The following is a 10,212-nucleotide window of genomic DNA, read 5'->3' on the forward strand; positions in this document are numbered from 1 at the left end:
GGGAGGCGGTAGCGGGGAGGGGGCAGAAATCCTTAATAAATAAATAAAATTTAAAAAAAAATATGGATCTCTAAACAGTTAGACACATTAGCAGCCTGTCACATAGACATACGTACCATAAAGGGCCTTTGCACTTGATTTTGAACTATGCTCTCTGTCCATCTGGGAAAAGGGTGGTGAAGATCCGTAGCCACTGTAATAATAATAAAAGAAAAATGTTCATTGTCTTGGGTTAAAGTCTGCCGTGGGTAATAAAAATTCAGAAACCAAGAGTTTAAAATGTTGATGTACCATAGGCACAAACTGTTTTTTTAAAAAACAAACTGAGTTTACACTAATTGAGTAAGCCAATGGGAACAAGTTCCTGCTCAGGCAAGTCATGAATAAACAGAAATATAAATCAGGTAATGCCAATGGTGACCATAATGCCCGTCTCAGCCCATTCTCAATGCCAAGTCCAAACTACAGCAAAGAGAACCAGGGCTGGAAACCACCTAATTAGAATACAAACCTCTGCTATTCAACCACAGAGGAGAAAGGAATACTGGAGAAGCAACGTAGATGGAAACCTCTTACGTCTTATTTAATAATTAAATGTGTTTTCCTACATAGAGTAAATATAACCTGTCCTAAAGAATGTGGCGTGGAACACGGCTCATGATGGCAGACATGAGAAAGTTATATTATGCATGCCATAGAAGGGAACAGCCCCTCAATTCGGTCCTGTGGTTTCAATTGGTAGCAGGAGACTTGAGGAATGGTTCTGTCTGGATTTTGCTTTACGTTCTTGTATACAATGGCAAATATCTCTAGAGTGTGGACTAAATGGTAATGAAAATTCCTCGGCTCTGTTTTACAAATAACAACAGAATGTTCCAGAGATACCCGAAGCTGCTGTATGATGCACATTTGATGACAAAGGCAGTAAGACATAAAATTCCAGCCTCAAATGTCTTTTGACTCCTTGACAGTATCCCTGAGGTTTGTGTTTACTTAGCCTTTTTAACAATAGCTTTTAATAATAACACAGATTAGTAACAAAAAAAAAGACTGCTTCTGAATGAATTAGGAATGGATTGCATAAAGAAATATAAATAATATTTTCATTTAAAATATGTTTAAAAGTAGGTAGGCATGGTAACACATGACTGAAACACTATCTCTTGAAAGGCCAACCTTGTAAGATCAAGGCTAGATCAGACTACACAGAAAGTTCTAGGCTAGTCTGTGTTGCAGAGTAAGAACATCTCCTAAAATAAACAAACACCACATCAAACCCCTGCCCAAATTATACATGAACTCTTCAACTTACTTCATCTGAGAAGGGTAGACTCCATAACCACCGGGAGGGTTAGACATATGACCGTTCATGCCAGCTCTCACGCCTCGGTTCTAAAAATAGAAAGGTGCACAGGTCAAAGGTAAGAAAGAAGTCAGGACATCTCGGTTTACTGCCAGACCGATACTAGGAAAGCAAACAGTAAGGTCTCCGCCTTCAAGCGCACAGGCTCAGAGGAAGGCATGGGCACGTAAATGAGGACCCAGCTGGGTTTTATGACTAATAAAAAAGCTAATTTAGTGAGTTAAAGAAAAACCTGTAACAGCATCTTTAGTCATCTAAGTGAACGGCATAATTCCATATTCTGCCCATTCCAGTCAGCTCTGTAAGGTGTCATTCACTTACTGTATCATAAAAGTAGTATAGACTCAATTGATGAAAATGTATAGAACACAGAAAAGTACCCAGAGGAAAACCAGACCCTTCAAAGATAACCACGGAGAGCTCTGGCTTAGGATGTGTGAGGCCCTGGGTTCAACCCTAGCACCAAAACCACACCAGATTCAATCCAATGTAGCCATGCAGTAGCCTGCGGGTCACCTGTCTGCCTTCTGGCACAGGCCAAGCTCCCTCCTTTTCCTCTCCCTTCCTTCCCTGCACATTTAGCAACTCCTCATTTGTGATTCTTACACACTTGGATTCATCTCTTGTTTAAGATACTTTCCCTTACACACTCCTTTTACTTCTCATGAGAAAATAACTGCCAAAATCAATCCCTAGTATTAAACTCCAGAAACCATTTTCAGAGCATTTTTAAATGGAACAAATTCCCCTCAAAAGAGTGGGAGAGAAGACTCAGCAGGTCAAAACGCTGTCGCACACATCCGAGGACCAGAGTTTTATGCCAGGGGGACCCGTGATGGAAGGAGTTGACTCCAGAGAGCTGACCTCTGACCTCCACACAATGCTGCCACATGCACACCATAGTTAATGATAAATAATAATAATATGATTCTTTTTAAAATTGCCTTCAAACAAGACAAATGAGTCAAATCCTTCTGCTATCAGTACAATGGCCATTTCTTTCTTCTCTAGAAAGATGACAATGTTGGTTGTGCTAATCAATATCTTCCCACTACTGGATCCACAGTCCTCCCTGGCTTCTCTGCCCCTCCCCCACCCTGAATCCTGTTTTGTTCTACCCTGTCCTTTCATTGGCATTGCCAATTCCAGCCAACCTTCAGGTAGGGGACACACATCCCCCAGCTTTACCAAAAGACAAGGGCCCGGGTGGGAGATGCAGGCAGCCACTGAGTGCTGAGTTGGTGTCAGGTCCTAAGACAGACACTAGGACTCCTCTGGAGAACACATTAGATGTGGCCCCAGCCACACGTCTGGTAATAAAAGCAGACAGACCCTTACTGAAAAAAAGGTAGAATTATAAAATGTATAGTTGCCACCGTGAAGAAAATCCAGGGTTATCATACGCGTATATAAAAAGGGAACAATTCAGATAAAAACGATATTAAAGAGATCATACTCAAGACCTGGCAATTTCCAGCTAATTCTTCCTCATTCTTTCATCTCAGTTCAGCCAATCACAATGCCCTTGGGGAGCTCTTATTGACTCTCCTGAATAAACAGAACCACTTTATCAGATACTCCCCACACTACAAACAAACCTTCAAAGTTGGGACAACAGCTGTAGCTTCTCATTTGTTAGTTAATCCCTGAGTTCCCCACACTGCCGGTTCTCAGAGGGCAAGGACTTTTGTTTGAGACTGCTGTTGTTCAAACACTGAAGAGGGCAGTAGGCATTCAATAGGTGTCCATTAGACAGTTGTTCAAACCGAGGAGGAAGACAAGCCTGAGTCCCTCTTTCCAAGGAACATATGGTCTTAGACAATGTTAATTTTGTACAGAATGACGTAAGTAATTAGGTCCCAGTTCAACGGGCTCTGCTTAAAATCCTGCAGAGTTTCCTGGGAGAAAAAGTCACACACTTTTTGGAAGGGCCCAACTTGTACTTAAGCAAAGGTTAGAATTCATAGATTCCCCCAACACTAACGTGAATTCCAGCTCCCTGATAATGTTTTCCTATTTGCCTACTGCTTGAAGACACGCGTCTAGATAAAGGAGCGGAGAAAGTCAGATAAGTGTCACCTCAAAGCACACGAAAGGGTCACACTGACTCACAAGCTGAATTTCTCCGAGGAAGTGAGCTACACAGCAGACCCTGTGATCTGCATTTTTCCAATAGGCAGCAAATCACAGTGGCCCTTCCCTTCTGGGAGGGGTGGGTTTAACATATGAAGATGGGGGACAGCCTTGACCACCAGAGGCTGACAACTGGCATTTCGGTGACTCTAAATGAGCAACGGGAAGAAGTGCAAGTAGGAAAGCATCACACTTGGGTCATTTATTCTGACGTCACTCTCTTGTGAGACCCTTGGGCACTGCAAAGCTAATAAAACCTTAGGGTTTTCTCTTGCTCTTCATCTTGTGTGTTAATTTGGTTCCAAGATCCGGGCAAAGAGTTCATTCAAGAACTAAAGAGCCCAGGGGATGCTGCCCCCCACAGGGGCCACAGAGGCAGCTCATGCCATATAGTCCTTGCACAGCAAGCATGGGGACCTGAGTGAGCCCAGGTGAGACAGCAGGACAAGAGGCACGTGTCTACCATGCCGGTGCTAGAGAGCTGAAATAACCGGATCCCTTTGGCTTGACGCTACTTCAGAAGAACAAGGTAGACAGGACTTGAGGATCACTTTTGAGCTAGGCACACGCAGAAATGTAAATGCCCACGGGTGCACACAAATGTACGTGAACACACATGTACACACGCAGACACAATATTCACATCTATGCTAGGTGAGCACGGCTCTTATAAAATTATACTTACATTGCGTGGCTGTTTCTGCTTCTATTGTTTGTTTCCCCCTTTTAGGCTTTGACTCTGACTCACTCCCTGGTACATTCGTAAGCTAATCGGGGAGAAGCTTACCGATTTTCACACTAGGAATATCCACACCCACCCTATGGGTGATTCAGCAGTTTACAAAAAGTGCTCAGCATCTCCGCAATTTGTTCTCAGAAGTGTCCAGATACAACTAGAACACTGGGCTGTTGCGTTCCAGGTTGGGACTAGCCCTTCAGATCTAGAACGAAGGGGCTGGGATTCAGGCATTTGCCACTGAGGACTGGAATCCTAACATATAGTCTCCCCTACTGTTTGGCTCAGGCAAGTCAATGAAGCCTGCCTCGGCTCTGGGCCCTGTCACAAACAGAGGCGATTCTTCTTTTCGTAGTTCATGTGGCTGGTATACACATCAAATGAGGCAGACACAAGTTGATTCAGAAGTTTTCTTTAAAAGGGAGAGAGAGAGAGAGAGAGAAAGGAAGAAGAAATAGTCTTTCACAGCAGCCTGCTTCATTCAGAATATAAATTAAACCCCTGGGCCTCGTGCTGATTTTGATCTGGTTTGCATCTCAAAACCTCAGCAGCTGGTTTTAATGAAAAGTGGTAGCCTGGGCAGCCCCTCTCCTGCATTTGCTTCTTCCTAGGAGCCTCATAAATGCGTGGTTTGTGCTCTGGGTTAAAAGAGCGATCTGTCGGAATCGGGGAGCATTAGGAAAGAGAAGAGAAAACGTCAATTTGCTAAATTGAATTTCAAATATAGAACGTTGTCCCACTGGGCTACTGTAGTTCCACTTGTCACTGCGGTCAGGTGGTGTCCCACATGGGGGCTCCAGATGTCTAAACACGGCCACCACAGAACACTCCTCCAAAAGGAAGCTGTGTTGTTGGGTTTTTCCATTAGGCATTTAAAGATACGCTTAATTTCATGCCTTGGTGGCACCTGGACAGAAGAGAAAAGTCAGCTCTGACCAAGAAAACAGGCTGTTTTTATTTTACAGTCTTTATCACTTTATAGACTTACAGATGCAGCTAATTATAGATTTCCTTTTACTGGGGAGCATTAAAAACCCACCACAATAGCTGCCAAGGGTCGGATCTGATAGTCACTTCAATCTTCCCCATGAAACACTTTTCTCAAGTCCTAGTTATTCCAACTTTCCTTGTTTTCAAAGCAAAATAAGATCTTTTGGTGATTGTAAAGATAGGAATAACAAATGCAAGACACAGCACACCAAAGAAGCCCAAGACTACAATATTTAGTCAATGAAAATCCACTCTAAGAAGAAAGAAATGGGGTTACAGCCAGACTAAACCAACAAGTTAAACCCATAGAAGAAAGTATATCTGCTAGGTTGGAGCTCACTAGACCAGAGAGATCCACCTGTCTCTACCTCCAGAGTACTGGATTAAAGGCATGTACTAACTACAACCCACCAACTTCTACCCAAACTTTATGATATTCTCTACCAATAGTTTTACTTAAAAATTTAAAGATGAAGCCTGGACTGGCCATACAGGGAAACTGAGAGTTCAAGGTTTGCCTGGGCTATAGAGTAAGTTCAAGGACAGCCTAGGTAACATAGTAAAGCTGTCTTAAAACAAATATAAAAATGTTGTAAGGGGTTGGAAGGGTAACTCAGTGGCTGAGCGCTTATGTAGACATACAAGGTTGTAGATTTGGTCCTCAGCATGAGACAAAACCAAAACCAAACCAACTTAATGTCTACTCACGCTGTAGATAAATTGTTATTATTAAATAAATTTTAAATATTTAAAATAGTTTTTGTTTCATCAGGGTTATAAAGATATTAGTCCACGGAGTTCTGTTGTATGCCGTGGCCTTATTGTTAATGTTACATTAGCAAGCTGCTTGAAACACACCAGTGAGCCAATATAGATTGTTCACTGAAGTCAAAACCTCATTCTGCTATTGACCCAACGTCTCCATCAGTTCCAGGACTATCTCAGTTGTGCTAGGTTATGCTTAGTCCTTACATTTTCTTTAACTCCTGTAGACAGGTATCTCTCCTTTCCCTTAGATTTTGGAGACTCTGTTAGCCTCCTGGGTTTGGTAGAAACAGCTTATTACCAAACAGCTTAAGAAAATGCAAACCCCTTCACTTGTGTCTTTGGAAATCTGAAAGGGAAGATTCTGTAGGCTGAGCTTCCGACGGTCTGTGACTGGTAGGTGCATCACTTCCTTCATCTTTATAGAACTTCCAAATTGTCATTGTCCAAATTTTCCCCCTTCTTTTAGGGATAGCAGTCTCTAGACTAGGGTTCATGCTGACCCGGTTTGACTTCATCTGAACTACATTGGCAACATGCCTGTCCAAATGACGACATACATAGAGAGGTTAGTGTGACCATATCAACCCAGACAGATGACCTTGACTCTCTGATTCAGAATACTGTATCCTGACAGTCTATAGGGCTCCACACGGGAGAAACACAGAAATACGGAATGTTAGTCCCACCTTGTCATGTCAACACTACCCACACTGGCCTGACATGGCTTTGCATGGTCATATCAGTCACTGACTAAGGTGTTATCTGGGTTCCCATTGTTAAGTGGGTTTCCTCTTTCCCACTGCATGGCTCTAGGGAAGAAGTCGCTCTGTGGATGAAAACAGTAGAAAGTCAGCCCCTTGTTTCGCAGGAAGACGCCACTACTCAATGAGGGAGTTACTGAGAATTCTTCAATGAGAGACTGTTCTATTCTCACCCTCTTCTTTCTTTATTTTGGGCCTTTACAAATTAAGAAGAAATAATGAAAATGCATAAAATAGGGCTCCGATTCATTGGCTGGAAACCCAATTATGTCTCCCCTGTGAAACAGACCTATTTCAAGTGGTTCAGGAAGGAACGGAGCTATACTTTAGTTCTGCACCGGGCAGGGAATACCAATTTCCAAACAGCAGTGAGGAGAACCAGGGCATGGGTAAGACCCAATCCTGAACAAAGACCTGGGCAAGCACCACCACGAGACGAGCAGAATTTTAAGAAGGAAGCTTCTTCATCCAAGAAGCTCAGTTCTCCCAGTTGTGAACAAGTTCTTCTGTTCAGCTTCCCAAGGAGGCAGGAGACGCACACTGGGCGTCTTCTCCCAGAGGACAGAGAGACTTTGCTCCAACTAATTTTCCAACCATATGTATTTGGGGGACTAGCACTTAGGACTGAGAAGTAGGGGCAAAATCACCCCACTCACTCCAACTCATCTCCCAATGCTTTGTTTTCAATCTCCGCTCTCTGTGACCAGCTTTGAGGGACAGTACTCACTGGCTCGATGTGAGGTCCCCTGCAGAGACCCTACCATTGACCTTCATGTCATTGAGCAGCACACAACAAATGTCACCAGGGATCTCCTAAGACACATCATTATTGTTAGGGGGCACCTTCTCCCTGGCAATGACACAAACTACATTTGTACAGTTCAACATTCTCCCTCAACAAAGCCAAACAGGGAACGACCAGGGTCTGATGAACACAGGGAGGGAAGAAGGCAGGGCAACATGCTCGAAGAAGTTCTTCATGGAGGCTGATGAACCTAAATTCATATCCCCTCCTGATATGCTAAATAGATTCTAACAGAGCAAGTCATAGGCCATTAGAGGCATTATCAATCTACTCTTTCCGAATGACTGTGTCCTCTAAGGGACCTTAGCAGTGGCTCTCAACCTTCCTAATGTTGTGACACTGTAATACAGCTCCTTATGTTGTGCTGAGCCCCAATCATAAGATTATTTCATCGCTACTTCCTAACTATAATTTTGCCACTGTCATGAATCTTAACACAAGCATCTGATACATGGGATGTCTGCTATACAATTCCCAAAGGGGTCATGACCCACAGGTTGAGAACCAGTGTCTTAACTCATAGGCATTGCAAACACAGGCCTACCAACAACATTTCACAAAGCAAAAAAACATCTTTCTCCCTCTATAGCCCATGCTAGCCTGAGACTCAGTATGTAGCCCAGGCTAATCCTAAACTCATGCTGACCCTGCTACAGAAATTTCCCAACTGCTGGGATCGCAGATTAAGCCATATCGCCTAGACTGCACTATGCATTCTTACAAATGATCACAGCCTACAGAGAGGCTCCTGTCACCTTTAAGCTGCTAGTATTCTGAATCCTTTCCATTTTTCTAAATCCTAAGTATACTCCCCTGAGGTTATTTCAATTTAAAACTCAATTACTAGACCACAGACTTCTTTTTCCAAAGCACAAAATTCCATCTTTTAAAAATGTTAAAAAGGCCTTATAGAGCATCCTAATGCAATGTGCACATCGCCCACAATAACTTCTCATAGATCATGTAAAGGGATGCTGTGTCCCAGCAGGGAGGGTAGTGCAGCGGTAGAGCACGGCACAGACTCCTTGCCCTTTGTGGCTCAGCTTCATCTTTTCCTGTCTGCCATCCTACTCAAACACTAACCATTCTGATGAGAGACTAGGTTGCACTGCTACTTCTGCCCCTCCTCAGCAGCACGTGGCCCTGTGGGGGCAGCCGCTGGCATCGCGGCAATGTTGGGCAGCACTTGATCTATGAGCAGAATCTGTAGCTATCAGTGTGCCGAGCCCAGCGTGTCTAATGTTCTAAGTCCGTGGACATCCACGTATCCAGGAGTCCCAGTGTGCCATTAGAAATCCACGTGGGGCCAGGGAGATGTCTCAGCAGGCATGCACGCCAGCCCCACCAGCCCCATGACCTCCTTTGGTTCTCTGAACCCTATGGTGGAAAGAGAGACTTGATGGGCAACCAAATGTTGTAAGGATATCACACATACATACCACAGCACACATGTTCCCTCCATGCATACAAAATACACAAACAGCACACCCACGGACACAAAATAATGCTCACTACGTTTTTAAAAAGAAACCAAGCGATGGCTCCAAAGTTCAGTGGTTAGGAAACCGGTGGTTAAAATGGGGGGTGGGGGGGAGAGAGAGAAAGAGGGAGGGAGGGAGGGAGGGACAAAGAGAGAGACTAGTATGATAAAGATTAAACAAAGGGGAAAAAAGAAAAGGAAAAGAATCACTTTATTTAATTTAGCTTTGGCTAGGTTAAAGGGGGTGGGCAAGTTTCCTTCCTACTAAGAAGGCAAATCAAATCCAAGGCAGTTCCTCCATTCCCCTGAAGGCTAAGAACTGCAAATAGGCTCCTCTAAAATGTTCTTATCTTATGAAGGAATGCTGGGGGGAGGGGTCAGAGACAGGAGTGTAGGGACTAGAAACGGCTCAGCCTTTAGGAGTGTTTGCTGCAGGCCAGAGAAATGGCTCAGTAATTAAGTTCCCTGCTCTTCCAGGGGCCCTGAGCTTGGTTCCCAGCACAAATATCAGGGGGTTCACAACTATCTGTTACCCCAGCTTGGGGGAATGGGGTGGTTGCCCAACATCTCTGGCCCCCGTGGGCAACTGCAACTACGTATACATATATACATACCCCCCCACACACACATACCATTTTAAAACAATAAACATAAATCTTTTGATTTTTTTACGCACACATCCCATTCTTTGAGATGATCAAATTCTGCACTCATAGCAGGCGTCTCGCAACTGTCTATAACTCCAGCTCCAGGAGACCCAATACCTTTTGTGGCTTCTGTGGGCAAGTACACACACGCACACACACACACACACACACACACACACATTTTAAGACTAAAGATAAGCAAGGAGAGCAAAGCACAAAATTCAAGGAGAACTTAGCAAGAATGGATCTAGAAGCAAAACAGTCCTCAAAAAACAACTGAACCAAAAAAAAGCAAGATAATTTTATAACGCACAGCGAGAGGACATTCAAGCACTGATGGCAGACAACGCACGAGAAACCCTGAAGCTGAGAAGGGCCAGACACTGGGTCTGAAGAGCCTCCTTGCACAGGCCATGAGTCTTGAGCTGACTCAAGCCTGGAGAACAGGGAAGAGGATGAGCCCACCTCCACTGTAATCCCTGAAGACTGACTGCAGCTCCAGGAGGCCAGTGGAGGATGAGCCCACCTC

At 44.0% G+C, this 10,212-nt stretch overlaps 1 protein-coding gene across 1 annotated transcript in view; it reads right to left on the reverse strand.

Annotated features, from left to right (window-relative positions):
- Nucleotides 1-10,212, reverse strand: part of Eps8 (epidermal growth factor receptor pathway substrate 8) — a 181,909-nt gene that overhangs the window by 69,692 nt on the left and 102,005 nt on the right. The window contains exons 3-4 of the mRNA XM_005364535.3: nucleotides 1,313-1,392; nucleotides 117-193 (exon numbers count right to left, since the gene is read on the reverse strand). Coding sequence (XP_005364592.1) covers nucleotides 117-193; nucleotides 1,313-1,371 — 136 coding nt within the window. The 5' untranslated portion in view covers nucleotides 1,372-1,392. The remainder of the gene's footprint in view (nucleotides 1-116; nucleotides 194-1,312; nucleotides 1,393-10,212) is intronic.

The sequence above is a fragment of the Microtus ochrogaster genome, assembly GCF_000317375.1.
Source record: "Microtus ochrogaster isolate Prairie Vole_2 chromosome 14 unlocalized genomic scaffold, MicOch1.0 chr14_random_2, whole genome shotgun sequence".
In the NCBI taxonomy this organism is placed as follows: domain Eukaryota; kingdom Metazoa; phylum Chordata; class Mammalia; order Rodentia; family Cricetidae; genus Microtus; species Microtus ochrogaster.